The sequence below is a fragment of the Diceros bicornis genome, chromosome 6 (assembly GCF_020826845.1).
Source record: "Diceros bicornis minor isolate mBicDic1 chromosome 6, mDicBic1.mat.cur, whole genome shotgun sequence".
Classification (NCBI taxonomy): Eukaryota; Metazoa; Chordata; class Mammalia; order Perissodactyla; family Rhinocerotidae; genus Diceros; species Diceros bicornis.
In genome coordinates, this window is record NC_080745.1 from 22,182,635 (window position 1) to 22,208,314 (window position 25,680).

The window sequence follows — 25,680 nt, forward strand, 5'->3', positions numbered from 1 at the left end:
AGGACATTGCTTTCTAGACAAATAAATCACCTTGCTTTTCTGTCTGGTTTTCAGCTCATGTTCTAGAATGACAAGACAATGGCATATACCACACGAGTTCTCTGCCCTTTTCCTGCCAAACTTGTCTCAAAGCTCACCTCTGCCAAGAAATGCCCCCTCCCCAACAGACCAATGACAGGGCATGATGCTGTCCTCTCTGCTGTGGGCTCCACACTGGCTACATGGTTTATCTGAATCTTCATGAGGAGAAAGACTCAGTCATCTGTGGTTGGAATGTCCTCCATCATTATCACCAACATCACCATGACCACCACCATCACCATTATCATGATTATCACCATCATCATTACCATTGCCATCACCATCATCATCACCACCACCATCATTATCATCATTACCATTACCATCACCATCATCATTACCATCACCACCATCATCATCTTATGATTTGTAGAGAGCAGGAACCATGGTTTGTGTGAGTTTTGGGATTCACATTTGGAGTCAACCAGGGATGGGCAGGAAACCTCTGGACCACACACAGTTTGGGGCTTTATATACACTCTCACATTTAATTTTGTTCAGCTCAAACACAAGATCTATGTAGGAGCTGTGAGAGCCCAGAGGAAGGGCAATCTCAATTGCAACCCTCAGAGGTGGGTATTAGGGTCTCCGTTTTGCAGATAAGGAGTAAGGCTTAGAGCTTTTGGTGACTGATCTATGACGTTATAGTCAAATAAAAGCAAAGCTGGGTTTCAAACCTGGGCTGTCTAATGGCAAGCCTGCGTTCTTATTTTATCACAGCGCCCCATGAATGGGCTAGTAGCATTCTTGCCCCTGTTGCTCCATACTGCCCGGGGAATTGCCTCCACGTTCCTTTCTAAGAGGGAAGAATATTGACCCATTTCTTTCCTGGTAGCATTGCTGGAAAGGTCTGAGACCACAGAGAACAAAAGTCTCGTGCCCCTTCTCTGAGCATCTGTGGCCTCTTTGATAATTTGGATGAGTTAGATCAGAGAATCCTCAAAGTCCCTTTCTGATCTTTGGAGATCTCTATGTAGATGATCTCTTTCCTAAACGTGGTGAGATTTTTAAATTTCCACGTGCCTGTGAGCTGGCTTACTAGTCTTGACTTTATGACTAAGAAAGTAAGGAATGGTTCAACATTAGCTGGGTGGGATGGGGTGAGGTCTGTGCCTCCTGGTCACATCAGCAGCGTGCCCTCTTCCTGCAGCCCATACACACCTGCACAGGCCTCTCTGCGCCTCCCCACATGCCATGCACAGGAGCCCTTCTCCATTGTCTGACTCGTACAAACGTTAACTGCTCCTCAAGACCCACTGGCCGAAGGATCTCCCCTCTGGGAAGCCATCCCTCCTTACTCTCCATATTCTATGCCACTGCAACACTTACCTTGCAGATGTTCACAGGGACCCTGGTGCTTTGTGCTAAAAATGTTACCAAATCTCTCATTGATAAGTTCAGCTCAGGGTATCTTGACCCCCAAAGAACCATAATCACACCGATATGGCAATTATTTAAATAGCTGCCATTCTTCAAACTCACAAACATGAGCTTTGGATCTGACCTTTTGCAAAATTTCAGTGAAACTGCATGGGGAAACATAACATTGTTGCAGCTGAATTAGACATGCTCTGAAATTTCAAGGTTGAATCATATAACCTCCTTAAACTGCTGACCTTCAAAGACAAATCCTTGATATCTGTTCAAGGATTAACAGAGATTTCAGATAACTGGGGGAGGAACAGCAGCTGAAGTACACAAGAACAGAGGAGATGGGGAGCTAATACAATATTTCCTACTTGCCTCAGTGAAAGCCGAAAATCACTTGTGAAATATTCTGGACTCGTCTATGGGGTATCTGGCTGCATCTGAATTTCACTGGGATGAAGCTAGCACCTGTATAACTGAGCTGTGGTGGTGGGATGGGGGTGATAATTGAGGGGAAACAAATGAGCTAAACTATGAATACTATGCTGACAGGATAGAGGGGAAGACACTGTGGAGTGGTGGGGGTCTGGCGTAAATGCATGAGGGCAGTGTCAGCATCTGGGGTATGAGGACAATGCTCTGTGTCTCATTTCCCCACTGAAGCACCCTTGAATGTTTCAAATGATACCTTAAAACAGGCAGAGACTATCTAAATGTATATCAGCTGCCCCATCTCATTTCTTCCTCTGCTGACACTAGGACCCATTATGACTTCCCATTTAGACTCAGAGCATTGATTACGCACTATCCTGTGGCTGTACCATAGGTCTGCTGCTCAGGTGGCTATGCGTGTGCACATGTGTGTGGAGTGTAGTGTGTATCTGTGTATATGTGTGTGTGCATGTGTATATGGGTAGTGTGTACATGTGTGATGTGTGTGTGTGTGTGTGTGTGTGTGTGTGTGTCTTGGTGTGTTAGGGGGAGGTACTTTGCCTCAGCAGCAAACCTGGCCAAAATCTCCTGGCATGAAGATGTCGATGTATCATTGCCATTATTTACCACCAAGCAGAAGACACAGGCCAAATTAAAAACTCCAGTTCCCAAATATTTTGCCCATTTCTTCTAAACCAGTTATAAAAACAAACAAACAACAACAACGGAAACATCAACCGTGAGGGCTCTGGATGAAGCCTGTTGTTTTTTGGGTTGATGATTCTTGGAAATAAGACAGGAAACAAGACTGCTACAAGTTAGGACAAAGGGTAAAGGCAAAGGGAGGTGCTGAGTGCAGCACATTTTGCCCCTTCCTCCGCCCCCTGGGCTCTCTGAGCTCATGGCTAACACGGCGCTCTCGGGTCACACTGGAGGCCAAGCTGGTCAGGCCTCCTCGCCACTGGACTCTCGTATCCTGGGGCCCAAAGGTAGCTTCACCCTTGGGTTATGAGCATCTCAAGGGCAGAAACGTGCTTAGAACTTCTTTTCCCCAGTGCCCCGCAGTCACGGTCCGAGTTGGCAGTCATGAATGCTTACTGTAGGAATGAATGCTTGCAGGAATAAAGAATGAATGCACCAGTGAGTAACAAGGGCTGACCCAGGCATTTGGGTCTGGATGGGGTGAAGAGACACTGGGGTAATCACAGACCCCTACAGACAGACAGGTCCCCAGCCTGACATCAATGCTCCCTACCCAGCACCCCTCCCTCTAGCCTTGCTCCATCTTTCTCCACAGCACTCAGCACCATAGAACATATTATATTTTATTTATTTACTGTTTGTTTCCCCACTAAAATGTAAGCTCGAAGGCAAGGATTTCACTTTCTTTGGTCACTGCTGTATCCCCAAGCACCCAGACCACTGCCCGACACATAGAAAACCCTTGACAGATTTTGTGGGATGAATAAAAGAATATCTCTAACATCCAAGAATAGAGGGTCCAGAGCATGTCTAGGCAATGAAATCCATCAGCTTGCATCCAACAGGAGGCCCATCAGTGCCAGGAAGGCAGGGACGTGCTGGGGCATTGTGAATTAGGGCTGCCATGGCGATGCCTTAGCATTCAAATTGGCCCCGAAAGACAAGTACCAATGTTTTCTGGAATGAAGACTTCTCCCCTGTTTTCAGAATGCCTGAATTTGGTGACAAAATGACAACTGAAATGCTTTTCACCAACACAAGAGTTTGCTGTAGGCTGAAGAAGTTGACAGTACAAAGCAAGAGACCTGGGTCTGTAATACTTCAAGATTTACACTCAAGGTTCTTGCTATTGCTCAGGAACTAGGTGCCCTCCTCCCAAGATGAACAAACAGACAAAACACCCGAGAGTCACTCTACCTCTGAGCTCTAACCAGTTATGTAATGAGGGCTCTGAATCCTACTTTTCAAAGCAGCTCTGATTACAGCAGTCCTCTATTCAAAAACTTTCTGAGGCTCCCACTGCCTGGAGAATAAAGCCCCATCCCCTTGATCCAGTGCTCAAAGCCCTTCCCACCCAGGCCTCACTCCGAATTTTCAGTCTTAACACCTACTCTGCCCTGTCCTCGCACCCAGGCTGCAGCCGAGCCAGTCTGCCTGCACATCCACTCACCTCTTCCTTATATCCCATTCTGGTTTCTATACGGGTCTCCCTCCCACTCGGCTGTGAGCTCCTAAAGTCCGAAGGACATCTGTGTCATCCACACATGCCCACATGCCCTGGACACACAGACATTGAGCAACTGTTCAATTGGACAAACCCTCAGCCTTGTACTCCATTCCCTTCTCCACAGAGCTGCGGTAGCGTTATTTCTAAAGATCCAGACCAATCGCTTCTCTGCTCTGCCCAGAAGCCTCCGATGGCTCCCCGCAACATTCACGCCAGAATTAAACCTCTCTGCATGGTGTGGGAGGTCTGCTCCCGCCTGACTCCCTGATCTTCTCTGTCGCCTCACCCTACTTACCTCCTACACGAGTCAGTGCTCCCTCAGGTGCCATGCTCTCTCTGTCCAGCCTCCGTGCTTTTTCCATGCCACTCTGCCTGCCTGGGACTCAGCACCTAGAGGACCATCTGTTCGTCTTTAAAGAGACTGTTCCTGAGTCACTTCCTCTGAGAAGCCTTTCCACCCCGCCCCAGGACCTGCATGCCTGGGCCTCTCCCCTGAGCTCCCCTGCACACACCTCCACCTTGTTTGGCTATCTAACTCCCTTATTGGGCTACAGGATCCTTGAGGACAGGGACCATTTATCATTGTATCCCTAGCGCCTCGCTCAGAGAAGGGGTGCAGTAACCATTTTTAGAATGAACTAACTTCCAGGTTGCCATTGCCCCACTCTGCTCCTTAGACTTTGAACGTTACAGCTGCACGACCCCCTACGGTTCCTGGTTCCTGTGTAAGTCTGTGCAGCTATGCACACACACTGGCCGGTGTAGGATTTACAATGAACGGTATCAAAACTGCCCTTTTCCCTTTCTTGGTTCAGAATGTTTCTCAGCGTTTCTGAAACAGAATCAATTGGCTAGCTTACAGAAGAGCCTGCAACTATGAAAGGCATAGGAAAACATCTGTCACCATGTATCGTTCACTTTTTTTGGCAGCTGTGTGATGGCAGAAGGTCCCAGCATTTGCTTATGAAAAGAGGTCACTACTAGTAGAAATTCTTGAAAGACCTTCTGACAAGACGGCAAGTGCCCCAGATCTGTCCAGCTGATTTCTGCTGGCCGTGGCAGCCTCTGGGATCTGAGAAGCCGTCTTCTTGTGCCAGGGTCAGAGGGGCTGGGAGACTGCGTGTCGTCACTCCTGCCCTTAACAGCCTCTCCAGGGCCACGGACCTGATACGGCCTCCTCCCTGCGCCTCCCCTGGTGCCAGCTGTGCAGGAGACTCCTGGGAGCTGAGCCCCTGTCAGGTCACACCTGCAGTTTCCACAGAGCCCATGTGGATCTCTGTGGCCAGAGCCCTCCCTGGGTCCTGGGCACTACTGCTTCCCTGTGGCCAGGTGTCAGCCAGAAATAGGGACAATGAGGGTGAGGGTGTCAATCATCGGGGGGAAGGGAGGAGCTCACTTTACTCCAAGATGTTTTTTGGGTGCTTACTGGGGAGACCACAGGCATGAGGCTGAAAATCCAGGACGGTTGGGCTGGGAGGTTTTCACGTTCACACTCTAATGCCTGACAGCACTGACTGATCATGAGGAGCCCTGGGCAGTTCTAGGATGCCCTGTGCAGCCAGTGGGGAAAATGTTGATATCTCTAAGGCGTGAACCTGCATGACCCCGCAGGGGTTAGCACCCCCTTTAAGAGCACCCTGTAGTTTAAAGAGGCCACCACAAAGCAGCTGACGAACTAGGCACGGGCTGCAGCCTTCCACATAACCCACAGAGGATACACAATACAGTGATGGTTCCTCACATTTTTACAGCATTTCACAGTTCATAGGGCTCTTGCAGATATGGTGTCGCATCTGAGCACACAACAATCTTTTGTGCAAGTTGGTGCATATGTTATCAGCTCCCGTTTACAAACAAGCATCTGAAGGCTCCCAGAGCTTAAATGACTTGCCCACGGAGCCTCCCCGCCTCACAAGTGGCAGAGGACCAGGGCTCAAACATCCTCAGGGCCCCAAGCGAGTCCCTCGTCAGTTCTACATGGTATGGTGAGACTTGGTTCCTACATCCGGTCAGATAGACAGTATTTTAAAAAACCTGTAGCCGAGACTCAACAACTCCAGGGCCTTCACAGCCAAAGTGCAGCCCATGGGCCAGCAGCACCAGCATCCCCTGGAAGCTCTTTAGGAAAGCGGAATCTCAGATCCACGCAGACCTACTGAACCAGGTGGGCCCTACAACAAGACCCAGGTGACTCGTAGGGTGTTGTAGTTTGAGGAGCTCTGGGCCTGGCAATACGTGCTGTCCTCTTTCTGCTTGGGCTGACTTTTCTAGCTTCACATTTGGGAAGTAGCCTAGGTGGGGAGGGCTTGGAGAACAGAAACTTCCATCTGATTGCTTCCCAATAACCACACGCAAAGCTGGCTTATCTGTCCAGCTTCTCTCTCTGTGAAATAGGTCTCTACCTTTCTCCTTTTCTCCCCAGCTCCCTGTTGAAACATTTTTAGCCAGAGAGACATCTTCTCAGCTGACTCTAGATCTTCTCCTCTCTGAGCACAAAAATGGAAGATGTGGTTTCAGTTTTCCTTGATTTCTAGGAATCCTAAAGTCTGTCTAAAGAACTCTCAGTTTGAGTTGTGACACAGTCGCGATTTCCTAAGTAAAGTCTGTGATGTTAAAATTTTTCTTTCCTTTTTTTTGGAGAAAGAATCTCCCTCACCCCTCCAATGGTGTGCATGGCTTAACCGATGTACCCAATAATTGGTTGGTAAGTCGGTAGCTCTGCTTAGCCACAGGGCGAGAAGAGCTTAGAATCAGAAAGACTTTTCTTCAGATGTGGAGCTAAGTTTTATTGCAGAAATTGGGAAGGTTTTAACTGGCTTCACTAATCAAGTTATGATTACTCCCCCTACCCTCCCCTGTTCTCCACTTGACACAGCTGTCACCGTAATTCTTTCATGATTCTTCCCAGGTACTTTTGATAGGAAGACAACAGGCTGAAATTGAGGTGGTGATGTCTTTATATGTTCAACTAATCCGCTTCAATGACCTTTCATTTCTTCCTACCTTGACCTTTTAACCACCACTGAGCTTGGTTCCTTCTGTGTGGTTTCCAGCACAATCGCTTACGTGGTTACTGGCCTGCCCTAAGTGACCAGCAGCTCCTGTCCTGTCTTAAGGTAAGCGATGGTCATGTTTAGGACACACGCCCCTCGGGGGGGGGCCCACTTTCAGCCTGCATGGTTGAAGGAGGCAGAGAAAGGACATTTCATCTGTTCTCCCAATAATTATCAAGACAGGGCACATAAGCTCACAGCCCTTAGAGGCAGCAGCATTGTGTTCCTAGTCCATTTAAAGAAAGGCAAACCCCTAATTACAAACTAAATATGCTTAGGGCTACTTAACTGTGAAATGCATCATTTACAGAATATTTGCTTTTCTCTGTGACTAAAAGCAGGCCATTATTTTTCCCTTGCCTTTGGGACAACCTGGGGCCCTGTCAAAGTTTCTAAACCTATTGGTTTCAGTCTGCTTTTGGCTGTTATTCAGAAGAGGTGCATTAAGTGCCTCGAGCAATTTCTGGCTTGTCCATGAGCCACTGGTTTAAGTCAACACTGAGAATGCCCCAGGCCAGGGTTCCAGTTCCGGACTCCACGCTCTATGCTCCTGTATACCTTGTCTCTAGAATTCGCTCTGAACCCTTTTCACTAAGGGGACATGTGAGGCTGGCCTTGTGACTCAATCCAAATTCCATCAGAGCCCCTTCCTCTAGAATTAGTGCTCTGATTCACAACTTGGTCTTTTAAAGGAGCCAGTCCAAATTCTCTCCAAATATTAAAAATTTTGGCACCTCACACCTCCAAGTATAACTTTATAGTGACATAATCGTAGATACCCAGAGAGAAATTCTGATCTGAGTCTAGACCTCCATTCTCAAACCTCTTTGCTCCTTGGACCCAATGAGGTTTTTAGTTATCCTGTGACAACCAAGGGCAACTTCAGAACGGGGCTGAAGTCTGAAGCAGATGGTAAATGGGACATGGCGATTTTGTGGGGGTACGTGTTTGGTGGGGCAGGGTGAAGTGGGGAAGAAGGCAGTGGTGATGGAGTGAAAAGCCTTCACATTTCACATTTTTTTCCACCTCTGGGACTGACAAAAGATAAGTTCCCAGGGTCTACCTGGTCACCTTGGCCAGCATTTTTTCTGAGTAGATCTCATTTGGGCCAGCAGCAAGCCCTTGACACAGCCCATGGAGGGCCTCCACTTCGGGCAACCATGAGATCCAGTGATTGGCATAGATGAGGACCCAGGGTCAACATTAACAATTTGACTCCCGAAGAGGGCTGTGGGGAGCTTTGCGTATATTGGCTTTGCATACATATCTGGCCTCTTTTTGAAAGGGACATCATACCAATGGACTCCATATGAGAAAATATGGTCAACAAAGTCCAGACACTGCTTTGATTTTGATAGCCAGATATTCAGACTCATGCAATCACATAACCAAAGGAGGAAGTATCTTGGGTTGGGAAGGTAATGAGCAATCAAATCTTTGCAGTGAACATATCTCCATGAGGGAAAGTAACCTACAGGGAGCTGCGGAGTCACCTGGCTTGAGGAAGGGTAACAGAGCAACAGAGTTCTCCCATTTCTACCCTTTCTGGGGACCTGCTACAGGCCATTTCTGGAAGATGCCTGCTCTCTGCCTTCTCCTGCTTCAAATAAAGGAGCTCCCACAGCTGAGGGGCTGGAGGCCGAGCAAAGAGGCATTCACCACTCTGAGGGGAGAGAGAATTCCGATCCTGGCCCCACTAAGACAGCTGGTGACTCTCTAACTTCTCACCACTGTTCCCACTGGCCCACCCCAGTGCCAGAAGCCAGGATGGCCCAGCAGCATCAGCGCTTAGAAGAGCAGCCCCAAGGCAGGGGCCGGCCCTCCGGGAGGCGCCTACCTGTATCTCTGCTTCACAGACTGCTTCTCCGCGGACTTGCAGACGTGCCCCGCGTAGTACAACGGAAAGAATAAAAAGTTCCAGTTGGTGGCAAACCACGTCAGAGTGAAAGGCGCGTCGAACTTCCCGAAGGTCAGCTTGGCGAGCTGTGTGGAGCCGGCCCAGGAGGAGCACACGCACAGCACCACCGCCACGCCCCAGAAAATCTTCTTGAGCTGCGCCAGGGAGCATCTCCAGCAGCGGCGGCTCCCTCTCCCGCCGGCCTCCACGCCGGCCGCCGGCGCCTGGGCCTCCGCCGGGCCCGGGGAGTCCCGGGGGCGCTCCTCCCCTGGGGAAGAGAAGGGCGCGGTTAACGGGGCCTCCACACCCTCACCTCGCCGCCCCGACCAGGGTGAGCCGGGGCAAGAGGGCACCGGACCCCACTGCCGGGGTCACGGCCAGCCACCCTGGGAGGGGATGGAGGTGGATAGGGGGCGTGGAGGCAGCTTCCTGAAACAAAACTTAAATAGAAGACGTTTCCACTGGTTTGCTGATCCTCCAGAATCTTGAGACTCAAAGTGTGATCCATGGGCTGGTAGCATCAGCACCGTCCCCGCCCCCCGCCCCAGCTTGTTGGAAATGCAGAATCTCAGGCCCCACTCAGAACCCCGGGATCAGAATCTGCATTTCAACAGGCGGCCTGGGTGCGCATCAGCGTTTGGGAAACACTTCTCCAGAACACAGCAACGGCTAAAACATTTTCACTCTGGTTTGTCTCAGCTGACGCGTCCTGCCCTGCTACTGGGCCCTGGGCAGCGCTAGGGGCTCTGGATTCCTACGTGAGGAGGTCATAGGCCTTGACTTCTAAAAGCACCCAGAGCATTGACAGAAGCTCCTCCTTGCCTGTTTCTTAAAGGCACAGATGCCAAGATTCTCATCTTACATCTTTGCATGTAGAGAAAAAATAGATGTTTCCCTCTCTCATCTCTTTGATTGGCTCTAACTGGCTTCCTGCTGATGGTCTTCAGTCCCGCTTTGACGCGTTACTTAAAAACCACAGCCTTGGCAGCTGCTGCCATGCAAGGCCGGGACACTCCATTCTAGAGCCACGCGCGTGACTCTGGAAATCCGGCTACAGCCCAAAGCGTGGCTGCGCTGTTCCCACAGACCATGAGAGGGTGGAAAAGGCGTTATTTTCCACTGTTTGGTTTTCATTCATGATTGTGTGCGTGTCAGTCAGCTGGAAATCTCAACAGAGCTGTAACTCATGCAGGGTGTAAGTGTGGACGGATGCACATTTCCAGGAGACAGTACACTTGCCTTTTATAGGTTCAGACTGGCACTTAGCTGAATGGGGCACAAAGTGCTAAGAGGTCATCTCCACTATAGGGGTACAGGAGATGTGTACAAAATATATTGGGGTCAAATGTACTCTATATATTTTGTTTAAACTTAATAGTAATTTAAATGTTAAATCAAGTTTTGTATATCATGCTTTCTGAGACATAGTTCTGAGGCAAAATCCTGATTCAAGGTAGCCTATTATACAGGTGTTAGCTAATCCTATCATTAATTGTCAGCCCTGGCTGTATCTGTTTTAGCCAAAGGTAATCCCAGGCCTTGTGTCGCTGGTCAAGGAGAGATAATGTCCTTTACTGGCCCCAATCCTGCTTGACACCATCTACATTGTACTCCATTACCTGCTTTATTAATATTTAATCTCCCTCTTCCTCTTACTTTCATGTGTGTATATATCCTCGTCTGAAAGCCCTTGGAAAACCAAATGCTTAACCACACCATCTGAGCTTCCAACAAGTTGTTTATTTCTGTGCTGGGCAGCGGGCCAGGGAGAAGCAGAGGAGGGCAAAGGCAGGGAAGATTCCCACCTTTTGTGTCATGCCCTCCCAGCAGGATGTCTTGACTTTGTTCACAGTGAATCTCCACAATTTAAGGCAAATTCAATTTCAGATAGAAGCATGCACGTTTCAATTTATACACTTATTATTATTTTTTGTGTGTGTGAGGAAGATCAGCCTCGAGCTAACATCCATGCTAATCCTCCTCTTTTTGCTGAGGAAGACCGGCTCTGAGCTAACATCTATTACCAATCCTCCTTTCCCCCCCCCCCCCCAAAGCCCCAGTAGATAGGTATGTCATAGTTGCACATCCTTCTAGTTGCTGTATGTGGGACGCGGCCTCAGCATGGCTGGAGAAGCGGTGCATTGGTGCGCCCGGGATCTGAACCCGGGCCGCCAGTAGCGGAGCACGCGCACTTAACCGCTAAGCCACGGGGCCGGCCCTCAATTTATACACTTATCACCTGACATTTTGGGTTAGCCTCTGCAAGCTTTCATTATTGGGATAATTTTCAAGCAGTATTTGGGGTTAGGGAGATATCTCAACTATCAGCATCACTGTCAAAAACTCATACTGAAAAAGATAATTATAGAGATAAAAAAAAAGTCCACATGGAAATAAAATGCAGTTTCAAAGTACCAACTTCCCACTTAAGAATGGACTCTGGAGGAGGCTAAATAGATTTGGGCTTATAACATTTTTTTTCATTTAGTTTTTCATTATAAAAAATAAAGTTTTAAAACAAAGGATTAAGTGATGACTGATGCTGTGTAGCTGTTACAATGAAAGAGAAAATCACAAAATCATGTAGTATTATATTGTTAAAATGCTCCTATAGATTTGGATTAAAGAAGTTATTCTCTAACTTTGTAACTTCTCTGGATCATTTAACCAAGGGAATATTAATGATACACAAGCAAAATAAAGACATTCAAAACTAGAATCTACACTAATATTTAAAAATAAGCTAGAATAATGTCTCCCAAAGTGTAATGCAGCTAACAGGCATTATAAGAAAAAAGTATTCCATGATCAGAAAAGTTTGGAGGGCCGGCCCTGTGGCTTAGCGGTTAAGTGCGTGAGCTCCCCTGCTGGCGGCCCGGGGTTCAGATCCCGGGTGCGCACCGACGCACTGCTTCTCCTGCCATGCTGAGGCTGCGTCCCACATACAGCAACTAGAAGGATGTGCAACTATGACATACAACTATCTACTGGGGCTTTGGGGGAAAAATAAATAAAAAAAATAAAAAGAAAAAAAGAAAAGTTTGGAAAACACTAGGTAGATCAGAGACAGGTTCCTTTGCTGTAGGAATATTCAGGGCTAATGGACACTCTGAATTTCCAAAAAGCAGCTATAGAATGTGTGCTTCCCATATTATTTAAATGGCACACCTATGGTAGGGCTGGTGTCCCTTGGGAAACACTGGAATAGACCCCTAAAGAATTATAGACATCCCACCCTAATTCATTGCAAACTTTCCATTTCACTGCACTGAGCCTCTTAAAATAATAATCACTTATCAATTTCATTACCTTTCTCATTCCTAATACTTATGTTAAACTAGATTGACCTCAAGTAAACTAAAAATATTCTTTACAAATACTTTACAAAAGTACTGAATAGCAAAAATAAAAAGCAATCTATACTAATTTTACTACCCAGAGATATTACTCTTGCCATTTGGTGGCCTTTTCCCCGGTCTTTTGTGTCTTTGCACCACACACACACACACACACACACACAGAGCAAAACTGGGATCATATTGTTTTTTCATCCAGCATTTATTTAACCTAATGCATAACAGCATAGACTTTATCAATCTCACAGGGCTTTATAAGGCCTGTGACAGCGTGACATATCCTAAGAGCACGTCAATTGGCTAGGAAATCGCCATAGAGCATCTGCCCTGTGCCAAGGGCTTTGAGCGGTCAATAAATAAATGAAACATGATTATTGTTCTTCAGGAACTTACAGTCTATCTGGGAGTGACAAAATGTACCTATGAAAGAATTACAGAACAATTACCTGCAAAACGGAGAGATTTTGACCCTAACGGAAGTTCTGAAGAGATTGTAACCAGAGTGGGCTGTGATAACAGTGAAAAGCATCAGAGAAGGCGGAAGCTTGGCCTGCGCCTTGAAGGATAGAAAGGCTCTGAGTGAAAAGAGGAGCAAAGTTCAGGGTCAGGAATACACGTGGTCTCTGAGGAGCAGTGAAGAAGATAGGGAGATCGGAAACCCACTGCCGCCTTGCCCCACTGCGACGCCCAGTCTTGCTTCGGTCAGACATGGAGCAGGTCAGACGTTCAGCCAGGGTGGCCGAAGTGACTGCAGCAAATTCAGATGTTAACCCTACTTTATTTAGGAAGCACATGCCCAATGTCCATAACAAACAGATAAAATTAGTAAAAGAGTAAGCATAGAGTGACACAATAAATTTGATTAGCAGATGCATTTATTCTCCACTATCTGAAACGCGGCAAATGCGTCCCACACTACACACCATTCTCAGGGTCATTTTCAAGGAACTCTCCAATACATACTCGGATTTCAGAGGGAAGGAATTACAACGAGAGGGGGCAGTGTCCCTTCTCAAAATCCTCTCAAATCTTCCAGTGCAGGAAACTTTTGTTTACTTTCCCTCCCCTCTGAAATTGCAAGTCAAGCAATTCCTCCGTCTGATTTCACTCCTTCATTATAGCTGAAAGAGGAGTGCAGACTGCCTCAAAGAAATGAATGCTGAATTAGCCTCACACTGTTTCCTGTCCCAGCTCCTCTGACCAGTATTATATGACTAGAAATGCTATTTATGTCATCCTCGCCCTCACTCTCCAACATGCCCTCCCCGCTAACAACCACTCTACTTATGATCTTGCACCTTCCATTCTAACCTTGCACTTTAGCCAACAGTTCCGGGAGCAATGCAAAGTAGATTACACGCTCTGGCCCAGTGGTTGTGCTGACAGATGCTGTAACTGTGGACGCAAGTATTTCCCTTTGGCTGTGTTGTCTTAAATTCTCTGTTTACGCCATTTAATTCACTCAGAAGCACTGGGGGACAGGCGAGCTCTTCCCAGTTCCGTTGTCTGAGTTGCTGCCATTGAGCATTTTGGAGAAAGTTGTGCGTGTGTGTGTGTGTGTGTGTGTGTGTGTGTGTGTGTGTGTGTGTGTAGGGGGAGTGTTCTCTTGTACACAGTGCGTACTCCACGGCATGGTGAGATGTAACCATACTCGTGTGTGAACTTCCATCCTGAGCTCTTGTCTCAGAGTCAGGCAATTCACTGAAACCATGCATCAGTCTTCCCACCTGCACAATCATGCTCCATGCTTGTCTCCTACCAGGGATTTCTAAAACATTCACACTCTTCGGTCAAGCAGAGCACTACCTAGAAGCATTGCCTGCTTAGCAGAGGGAAACTCTAGGTCATAATGGGTGAGATGGAGGTTTAGCTGACAACTCATTCTGGGACCAAGGTAAGTCCTTTGTCTCATGAGCTGTCCACTGCTTTCCCCTGAGAAAATGATGAAATGAGGGCTTTTTATGTTTATTTAGTGAAAGTCATTTCTACAATAAGAAAGCAAGAAAAATTGGAAAATATTCACTCTCAACTTAAAGTTCTCACAAAATGGCTCTTCCAAACTTCCAAGAGAGCACAAGTGTTTCTTTTTTGAGGTCCCCTGAGAATAGGTGGACTCTTGTTGACTCCCTCTTGAAAAAGTGTCTGGGAAGTTTTGCACTTAAAAAGTGCCCAAGTCATATCTTAGCATTAAGGGACCCAAAGGTGGGATCAAAGACCACCTATTAGCTGATATGGTCCCAGCCTCCCAAAAGCAAAGGAAATATCATTGCAAAGAGAATGGGAGGAGACACCTCCCAATGACATCTCCATCAATAAGATCTATACAGTTACTTTTTTATAGCTTTTTTGAGGCATAATTTTCATAACCATAAAATTCACCTATTTTAGGAGTACAATTCATGATTTTTAGTAAATTTACAGAATTGTGAAACCATCACCATTATCCAGTCTTAGACCATTTCCATCACCTCAAAATGAGTCCTCATGCCTATTTGCAGTTACTTTCTTTCTACCCAAGCCCCAGGCAACCACAAATCTGTTTTCTATCTTTACAGCCTACTCTGGATAAATAGGTGGACTTTTGCATCTGACTTCTTTCATTTAGCATAATGTCTTCAGGGTTCTTCCATGTTGTAGCATGCATCAGTAGTCCATTCTTTTTATGGCCAGGTAGTATTCCATTATATGGATATTCCTTATTTTGTGTAATCCATTCATCAGTTGATGGACACATGTATTGTTTCTAGTTTTTGGCTACTGTGAACGATGCTGCTATGAACAATTCCACGTAAATCTTTGTGTGGATATGTTTCCATTTCTCTTGGGTGGACTAGATAGGTTTTTAGGCCACTCATCCAACAAACATTTACTGACACCTACTATGGGGTACAAGGCAGACACACCCTTCCCTAGCAGAGCTTGCTTAGTCCAACGGGAAGTGCTTAGAGCACCCACATCTTAGAGAGTTCAGTGCCTCTAACTCCACCCAAACAGAACACAGTTGAGAGCTGTACTGGGAACTAGACCCCCCTCCTTTTTTCCTGGACTGCCCAGGGGAAGAGGGCCTGACGAACAGTTTCCCATTTATTGATCACTGATGCATATACGACATCAGGCCACCAAACTAAATAGCTTTTGTAAAATGAGGAGCTTGGAAGAAAGTTTTTGTTTATGGCCATTTGCAAGCATAATTCATCTCCCAAAAATGTAGTTTAGGTTTTGTTTATCTCATCTATTTATTAAATACTTTCTCAGTAAATCTATCTGTGATTGGCTCTGTGTAAGCAGTGCTTTGGAGCAAAGGGAAGAAGAGGCTGTCACATGTTTAAGGCCACCACAGGCCCTGGAAGTCCCAAAACAATCCTCATTTCACCATATCCTGACCCCTTATGCCCACCAGCACCTGCCAGACCATCTGTTTGGATTCCTGGACTTTGGGTCAGAAAACACTCCCACTATTCATACCTGGCCAAGGCCCCAGCCACGCTCCTGATGAGCACTGGTCCCAGGGAAAGAACTAATCCACAGATAATTCAAGTTGGATGCTGACCACGAGTAAGGGAGAAGGAGGGGACACAGAGAAGTGAAGGGACAAGTGACTGCCAAACACCCAGTGTCCACGCGATGCTCTCTGCCAGGAGATTTTATACATCCTTTTTTAACCTTTTTACCTTCCATAATGCTGGAAGTCAGTGTGACTATTGTTTTGCAGATTGGGCAGCCGGGTCTCTGCGAGTTACTCCTCAAGATCACAGATTAGTGACTGGCTGAGATGCAGTTCCAAGCACCAGTCTACTCCAAAGCACCAACAGGAATGGAGAGCATCCTTATTCTTCCCTTTGAAAGCTGATTAGGGCTCCCGTGCTAAACACCCCAGCTGGAAATGCCGATCACTAAGAAACACTTCAGGTTTCCAGAAGACAGACTCTGTTTTTAAACTGGAGGAGCCTCAGTGTGTATGGGACTCAGGAGCCGCCACCCTGAAATGAGGGTTGTTATGGACTGAATGTTTGTGTCCTCTCAAAATTCATATGCTGAAGGCATAAACCCCAGTGTGGCTCTATTTGCAGGTGGAGCCTCTAAGAAAGTAATTAAGGTTAAATGAGGTCACAAGGTTGGGTCTCTGATCAGATAGGGTTGGTGGCCTTATTAGAAGAGACAGCAGGGGCTGGCCCTGTGGCACAAGCGGTTAAGTGCGCGCACTCCGCTGCGGCGGCCCGGGGTTCGCCGGTTCGGATCCCGGGTGCGCACCAACGCACCGCTTGGCAAGCCATGCTGTGGTGGCGTTCCATATAAAGTGGAGGAAGATGGGCACGGATGTTAGCCCAGGGCCAGTCTTCCTCAGCACAAAAAAAAAAAAAAGAGGAGGATTGGCAGATGTTAGCACAGGGCTGATCCTCCTCACAAAAAACAAAAAAAAAGAGAAGAGACAGCAGAAAGCTCATTCTCTCACTCTCTCCATGTACACACATGGAGGAATGGCCATGTGAGGACACAGCAAGCAGGTGGCCATCTACAAGCCAGCAAGAGAGTCCTCATCAGAAACTAAATTTGCTGACACCCTGATCTCGGACTTCCACCCTCCAGAAATGTGAGAAAATAAATGTCTGTTGTTTAAGTCACCCAGTCTGTGGTACTTTGTTACGGCAGCTGAGCAGTATGTAACCTGAGGGTGTTACAGTGGAGAGTGTGCTGGCTTGTGAAGGTGTAAGGTATGGCTGGAGAGCTGCCACTATGTAGGATGTGGTGACAAGCTGTGGATGAGAGTGTTTATTTTGATAACCTCTTAGGGGAAGAAATCACTGTATTGGATTACTAGATTAGAAATATTAGATTCTATCTCATATTTGTTTGCCTCCTGTGAATTGCTTAAGCCTTGGTTGTAAGGTGATTCTCAGAGGCAGTGTGCAGAGACAGGAGAAAACATGGTAGCCACAAAGTCGTTTTTGTTTTGTTTTGTTTTGTTTTGCTGAGGAAGATTGGCCCTGGGCTAACATCTGTTCCCATTTTCCTCTACTTTATATGTGGGATGACTGCCACAGCATGGCTTGATAAGCCGTGCGTAGGTCCACACCTGGATCTGAACCTGTGAAACCCGGGCTGCCAAAGTTGGAGCATGGACTTAACCACTACGCCACCAGGCCGGCCCCGCAAAGTTGTTTTGAAAAAGCAAAATTCTTTCCCCGGTGTGGAAACAGAATTGGGAGGTGAACGAAAGCTGCTTTTTTGGGAGGGAGTGGGGTGGTGGGAGGCTTCTCTGAGGTCCCCCTGAAGTTCTACCCTGCAGCAGTTGGAGAGCTGGTCTGAATCACTCTCCCCAACCATCACCACCATCTGAGTGAACAGATGTCTGTATTGGCATTTCCACCCCAGCCCCCATATCCTCAGAGGTCCTCGAATGACTCCCAAATTGCCAAATAACACCACCTCATGCAGGTGGATTTAAGACAATCCTGGAATGTACACAGCCTAAGGCGAACATGACTTGTAAGAAAATGACTGGATATGGGTAAGCTTTAACTAATACTGTTTGCACCTTGGGGGAAGGAAGACTGGATGTTTGCCTTGGGAGGGGTGCAAGAACCGTGTTTCAATACAAGGTCTGAAAACATTTGAGCTTGAGAGGATCAGTTTTAATCCACAAGCCTTGCTAGTCGTGGCCTGTGCAGCCTCCTGGAATCTCACCTTTTTCATGGCTGGGCACATCACACCTCTGTACACACAGCAGGCGCTCACCAGCTACAAACTGGGCGATATTTTGGTGCTGCTAATGACCTGCACACAAACAGACAAAAGCACACCTTCCTATTTTCTGATGTTTTTCCTTGTCAGATGATTCCTTCAACTTTTACGTGGATTGGAGTTCCCGCTATTGGAGCTCACAGGGAGAGTCGCGGTTTTACCAGAGGGCAGATTACACGCAGGGATGGCCCTCCAGGCAGTCTTTGGCTCTGCAGGAAGAAAGTGGTGTGCTAGAGCCTTCTCCCCTGGAGGGGAGCAGGAAAACTGGGTGGTATTTTAACTCATGGCATGGGCCATTACACAATTTATCTTGAAGAACAAAGCACTGTTTTCTAAAATATACCACCAGTTCTCAGCAGAGTTGTGCATCTGTAAGGCAAGACTGTACTTGCTCGGTTAAGGACCCAAGTGGAGTCAGCCTTAAGGTCTTAAATGAGCCCTCCTAAGCTTCATCTCCTACCAGAGGGCAAGCCTCCTGCACCAGTTGAGGGTGACGTGGCTGAGATAATCTTAGGCAGGCAGTAAGGATTTTCTATGAAAACACCTGGGCCAGCTCCAAGCAAAGCTTGCAAGCTGCACAGCTTCTCTCTGTGGTCTTTCTATACCTCTCTCTGCACCACCCCATCATCCAGGGGTCCTGTCTTGAGTCCAGTGGTTTCCTACTCCCGAAGATTCATGGAGGAAGCTGTACTCACATAGCTGATCTTTCCTCCCTCTGCTCAAATACCAAACCCCACTCCTGAAAGTATGTTTGTTTGCATAAACACACCTACACCCACACATGTACACACACACCCCCACACACAGGACACATTTCTTATTTGTCCTGGGTCTCATTCCTTCAGAGCTCTGCTCTCTGACTGCAGCTAGTGAACGATTTTAATCAGATAAACCAATCTCTGCTAATGAGTAAGCTATTAATAGACTCATACAATGTTTCTGATGGAAGATCTATTCTAATCCCCTTTCTTTTCAGAAAAGAGAAGCCCAGGCTTCAAGAGGTGAGGAGACATGTGCGATATATTAATCAGCTCGTGGGGGAACAGGAAATGAAACCTGAGTGTCCTGACTCTCACCTAGTGTTCTTCCCTGTACCTGCTTCCCCCAAGTTACACGATGTCTTAACCAGTGAAAACGTAGCACTCACCAAAAAGGCTTTTAAGAATTACATCTTTTCTTGGCTCTTCCAGTATAGCTATTCTGAACTCTTTCCCACCTCTGCAAGCCTTCAATCCCCATCCATCATTTTCAGCAGATGATTCCACTTTCTACTTACAAAGAAGATCCAAGTCACCAGCTCAGGTCCTGGGCTTCCCTCCCCCACACCTCCACATTTCTCCGTGTCTTTACCCATCATCTCTTCCCCGGCTCCTTTTCAAGGCTACTCGCCCCTTGGCTTGTCTATGCTTCCCTCCCATGCCCCTCTGCCTCCCCCAGGCCATTGCTGCATCAATCGCCTTTCTTTTGGGGCAACCTCAGACTTGTCCTGGAACCAGCCTCTTTCCTCTGGTTTATGGAAATGCCCAGCTGTGTCAAAATCTCTCCCCTTCCCCCTAAAGATAGTATAACTTTTCTCACTTCTCTCCCTGCCAAATACCTTAACCAAGTATCCTGTGATTGCTCTTCTCCCTCACCAAACGCTCATCCCTCGCAATCTGGCTTGCAGATCAGCACCCACTTAAAACTGTTTCCATAAAACCATCCCCTTTGGCTGTATTTGATACCACGTCACACTCCTTCTTTCTTGGGTTTCTTCCTGTGGTTTCCATGATGCCATATGATCTGGGTCCTCTGGTTCACCCCTTCAGACTTCTCTTCTGCCTTGCCTGTCTCCCAAATGCACCTGGTGATTGGGTTTCCAGCCTGCCCATTCATTCCCATGGAGCCATCGCCCTCTCCCCTGGTTTGTCACTCAGCCTTCACCACCTCTTTCCCCACCCTTGCCTGCTGCACACCTGCACTTGAAGGCACTGCTGAGGCCTCAAACTCAGCCTGTCTAAATTTGACTTCCCCATCTCTCCCTCACAGATGTGTTTCCCCTCTGGCCATTGCTGTGACTACGAAGGACACAGCCATTCCCTGCGTTGTCCAGGCTTAATCTTCAGAGTCATCTTTGATGGTTCCCTTTCCAGCCCTCCTACTTACACTCTGTCACCACGACCTGCCAATTCCTCCTCTATCCTGTCCCTGTCCTTGCCGTGGGTGTTGTAGTGGTTAGGATATGGGCACCCCACGTGGCAACTGTCTCAGAATGAATTCCCTAATCGCCCTGTACTTGTTTCCTCATCTGTATGGTAGGAATAATGCTAGGACCCACTGCACAGGGATGTTCGAGGACAGAACCGGGCAACTCAGGTCAAGGGCTTGTGGCCAGACTAAAGCAAATGTTACTAGCACAACTATTACCATTAGCTCAGGCCTGGCCTGCCACAATCACTTCCCAACGTGGCTCCCTGTCTCCACGGGATACTTTCCAGCAGTGTTTTTCAAACTTTATTTCACTGTGCTTCAATGCACACACAAACACACACATACACACACACATGCACTCACACTCCTGAAATAAAAGTGTCACAGATCAACCTTGATGCTTATTGCATGTATACACTTTGATATTTTTTGATTCTATCCTAATCTTTTATTAAAAAGTATTTATTGTGATTGATGAAATAGATTTCATGACCCATTTTGAATACCACAGCTATAGAAGACTGGCTTATTTATTCAGACTTAGGTGGTGTCTTTCTCCTCTTCCACACTCCTCCTTCCTGCCTTGTTCAATCCACTCTCCTGAGCCCAGCATTCAGAAGACCTCCACGTTTGTCCATGGTCAGCCTTAATCTCTGCCCTTCCCCTCCCTTCTTTAGACAACCTAAACTCCGGCCCCAGTAGACCTCTCACAAGTCTACCCTTCCCTAACTCTGCACCTTTGTCCACGGGGCTGCCGCTGCCAGGAACGCCATGTTCTTACCTCCCACCTATGACAGCAGAGGGCAGGCGAACAGCCTCTACCATGGTGTCCTGTTCACGCTCCCAGGAAGACCATGGCCAGTGAATGTACAGTCATCACCTGGAGTTTGGTGACAAGACAGATTCTGAGGCCACACCCAGACTCAGCAGGAAAGAGTCTTCTGCTTGACTATGTCATTTTGGCAAAGCGGGAGGTAATGGTGGCAAGAGCGCTGCATAGCGGCCATCTGCGTCTCAGCCAGAAGTGAGCTTGCCTCTGCTGCGACACACCATTTATTTTATATTCCTTTCATGGAATTAAAAAAAAAATTACATTTCAACATGGAATCATTGTGTGCATTTGTGACATTTCTCACTTGTTTGGAGGCTCTGTTGGGTCAAGGATTATAATTGACTCCTCCTAGGATCCTCGGTAACATGTGGTTCATTCTCTGACACATATTAGGTAACATCTGATCAATACATGAATGCCTTTTGTCACTGAGGTTTCAGGCCCAGGGCAATCCAGCCTGGGAACATTTTTGGGTATGGGAACCCTTTGGCAGTAGACTTCTCAAGACTCCTCTCAGTTTGGGCCAACAGGGCTGGATTCCCACATACACAACAATTAAGCATCCCAGGATGACAGTCTTATCCCATTAATGGAAACAAAGTAGCCAGGGCTACACTGGGGGCAGCTGGGACAGGCCGACTGCCCTGGAGCAGAGGGACTAAGAACGTCAACAGCAGTGGGCCCTGTGAGCCCCAGGAGGCGTCCATACCTCCAAGTCATACTGTGGTGGGAGCTTTCGGGGAGCAGACATGTACTGAGCACTTACAAAGTGCCAGAAGCAGATGTAATTCTCATTACTACTCAAATGAAATGCAGGTTGAAATGTTGTGCAAAGGTTTTACAACACGTTGGGGCCAGGCAGATACAGGTGTGAAGCCTGGCACCCTTGCTTTCTAACTGCATGACCTTGTGTGAATGATTTCTCTGAGCCTGTTTCCCCATCTGTAAACTGGGGTAACAGTGTTCACTTTTCCTTTGGGAGAAACAGATAATGTAGCAGTGTCCCCACGCAAAGCGCCTGCAATGGTGGTAGGCTTATTAGCAAAAACTATTATTTTCATTATTAGGAGGGGCATATTGTCACCCTCACGTCCATAGGAGAGAACTGATGCCCAGAGAGCTTTAATCATTAGCTAAAGTTACTTGGTTCAGCATGAGAGGTGGGCACTAAACCCAGTCCATCTAACACTTTCCACGATACTACATGCTGCCGGCCTCTTGGGGGACTTGATTGTACTGTTCTCAACTACTAATTTCTACTGAAAGTAATTTTGTTGAACATGAATTAGCTGGTTGTGAATATAGATGATCCTAGTAAATACCACTCTACTAGAGACGTGTTACTGACCAATATTCAGGGTCTGAGTCTGATGGGAAATCCAGGAAAAGGATATGTAAACAAGATAAGCTGTCAGATAGGACAGACGCCATCAACCTAGCTGGAAACCATTTCCAAGCCTCAACCCCTATCTGAGGCCCAGCAGCACTTTCCTTCTCATGCTTCCTGGCTAAGCCTGTGCACACACCATTCTCTCTGCCTAAAACAGCCTCCCCTCCCCTCTGTACCTGACAAGTTTTCTCACTTCAGTTTCAATGCCTCTACCCCAGAAGGTCTCCTCCTCAGGAAGGCCTCCTCCTCAAGAATGGCTCCTCCTCCTCCTCCTCCTCAGGAATGCCTCTTCCTCAAGAAGTCCTCCTCTGATTACTTAGTTATCAGTGTCCCTGCGACACTTTGTTCTTAGCTCTGCACCAGAGCTTACGACCTTGTACTAGATAATTTATCTATTTGTATGTCTCTTTCCCATTAGACTGAAACTTCCTTAAGAGAAGGAAGCAGTGATGTTCATTTTTGCATGTTCAGGGCGTTGCTAAATAGGCAAAGGACACAGAGTAGGGTCAAATGAGGTGTTTGTTGAGTAAATAAAGTCATCTTGTCCCTCTTCCTGTGTTTGAGTTCAACCACGTACTGCATTTTCTATTTCGGTTTTATAGGTACCACATGCTGGTGCCTTCTCGCCTCCTTTTAGAAGACACACTCCACAAGCTAATAAATATTCCTTGCTGGCTGTGTTCTGTCACGGTAGCCTGTGTCCATCCACGCAGAAACAGCCACAGTATGGGGACCACCTTGCCCTGTGCATCCAAGGCAAACGAAATGATTCAACACTTCCAAAACAAGCACACATGATGCAAATGATTTCAAAAAATAGACCAAAAGCCAAATTGAACAAAAACACCCAGGAAAAAAAACAGGCAGGGAGAAAGAGCTAGATCTAAGCCCAGACATACCAAGGGCAGGTTCTATTTGGCCCTGACCAGCAGACTTCTGCTGACACACACCTAGGTATTCTATACTAAAAGGAAACTGGAGGCTTTCCAGTATCACTGGAACTCTGCAGAAGCTTCTAGATGCTGTCCTCACACATGTACTCCTTCAGAGCAGCAGGAAGGTTTGCTGAAGGTGAGAGACAGTCTGTGACTAGAAGACTGCCAGACATTTATTAAGCATCTACTGTGTGCCAGATATGTGCTAGGTATGGTCACCTACCCAACCTCACTGCATTCTCAAAAGTCTGCTGAGGTAGGTTGTTACTTCTGTTTCACAGTTGAGGCTCAGTGTCTAAGATTTATACAAGTCAAACTGTATAAGAGGAAGAGTACAGTCTTGATCCCAGATCTGTCCAATTCTCAGTTTAACACACTTTCCATTAACCACAGACATTTATGTGCAAATGTTGGTTAAAAAACCAAGCCCGTGATTTGCTAAGGTTGCCGGTATGAACAGGAGGCTCAAAGCTCAGGTGGTCATAGCCCTAAGGGAACGGGGAGGGTATCCTTGTTTTCATTCCCTGAAGGCAAACTCCAGGCCTGGCTGGAGGGGAGTCCCTGGGCCTGGATGTCACTCACCGCCTCCTGCAGCACATCTGAGGTCAGAGTGCCAGCCTGGGAGGCCTTGCCATCCATGTCCAGCCTGACTCCGAGGGCAGCTCGGACCTGTCCTGCCCAAGGGGGCTGGGGGCTGCCCAACAGAGACCCCTGGATGCTGGACAGCACAGCCTACCTTCCTAACTTAAAAGGTGAGGGGCGGGGAACCTCCCACGAGGATCCCGTGAGTGAGCCGACACTTCCAGTCTCCTTAAAGGAAATAAATATGAACCCTTCCCCTCCCCAACTTGTACACACATCTGGGCAAAGTCCCTGAGAACGTGTGGAAATGCAAACACCCTTGGAGAGTTAGCCCACACACTAAATTCAGATATAGATGTCTGATACCAAATTTTTCCCAAGATTGAGCTCCCAAGTCAACCTCCTAAAGATAGAAAACGATGAGAAATAAGTGAGTAGCTGCAGGTTACTGCAAAATGATATTCTGAAAAGCATGGGTTTGGGATCAGACAGACCAGGATTCCATTCCTGCTTCACCATCCACTGGCTGTAGGGCTTGGACAAGTCCAGCCCTTTCTGGGCCTCACAGTTCTCATCTGTAGGACGGGGGTAATGGTACCAGGATGGCTCCTGGCAGGCCTCTGTGGATGGGCTGAGCGTGGAGCACACAACTGCCCTGCTGGCCTCCGTCTTGCTCTTACGAGTGCTCAGTCTCACTGTGACAAATGGGAACTCACGAGGGGATACAGGGTCCTCAGAAGCCATCATATAGAGGTCTCAGCTCCAGGCTGCAGTCCCAGGGGCATGGCAGGAGTGGGTTCTCTCTCCGAGCCCATGGCCCAGCCGCCCCCTACCCCTTGCAGTGGGCTCTGTTAGCTCAGGATCAGTGAGGGCCTGGAATTAAAATATTGAGAGGGTCTGCCTTCCTCTCCCTGCTGGCTGGCTGTCCCTTCCCAGCCCTCACCTAGCCAACTTGGCCAGCTCTAGGGAGACTTCATCATTCCACCTCTGCCTCCTGGGAGGAAGAGTTAAGGACTAGACTGGTCTCTCTGCTCCCCTTTCCCCCACATAGGAAAGCAGGGTCCCGTTTACTCCAGCAGAATGACAGCTGTGTCTGAGCAAGGCTCAGCTCTCAAGGGACGCTGGTGAGCTCCTTCTCCTGGTCTCTGCCTCACATTCCCTGAGTGTGGGAAGAACATGTTTACAGGCTGGTGGTGGCTTTTTTCTCACCTGCCTGCCCCGCCTGTTCCCACAGAGCTGGGCAGTTACTTCACTGGTGGGCTGGGGAGGCTTCAGAGCCTCAGGGGAGATGTCTCAGCCTGCAGCAGCCCTCTCCTGCCTCCCCCAGCTGAGCAACACCTCTGGTCTGCCTGGGGGGAGAGCAATGCTCCAAACCCAGCGGACTCAAGTGTATGTATGTGTGTGTGGTGGTGGTGGGGGGAACCCTGGTTAGTGTCTGGGCGACCCCCTCCTACCCAGCTGGCAAGTGTCTCAGGACAGGTGGGGAAGGAGCTGAGGCCGCTGCTGCTGCTGCCAGACGTGCTGGGGGCCTCCCAGAAAGGAGCCAGCCCTGTGCGCGCGGCAGCACCGTGGGCGCCTCGCAGCCCCGCCGCAGCTCAGGGCAGCCCCGGCGC

At 47.8% G+C, this 25,680-nt stretch overlaps 1 protein-coding gene across 2 annotated transcripts in view; it reads right to left on the reverse strand.

Annotated features, from left to right (window-relative positions):
* SLC35F3 (solute carrier family 35 member F3) overlaps positions 1-25,680 on the reverse strand; it is a 414,557-nt gene that overhangs the window by 99,536 nt on the left and 289,341 nt on the right. For both annotated transcript variants that reach the window (XM_058543009.1, XM_058543010.1), the window contains one exon: positions 8,981-9,308. In XM_058543009.1, coding sequence (XP_058398992.1) covers positions 8,981-9,308 — 328 coding nt within the window. The remainder of the gene's footprint in view (positions 1-8,980; positions 9,309-25,680) is intronic.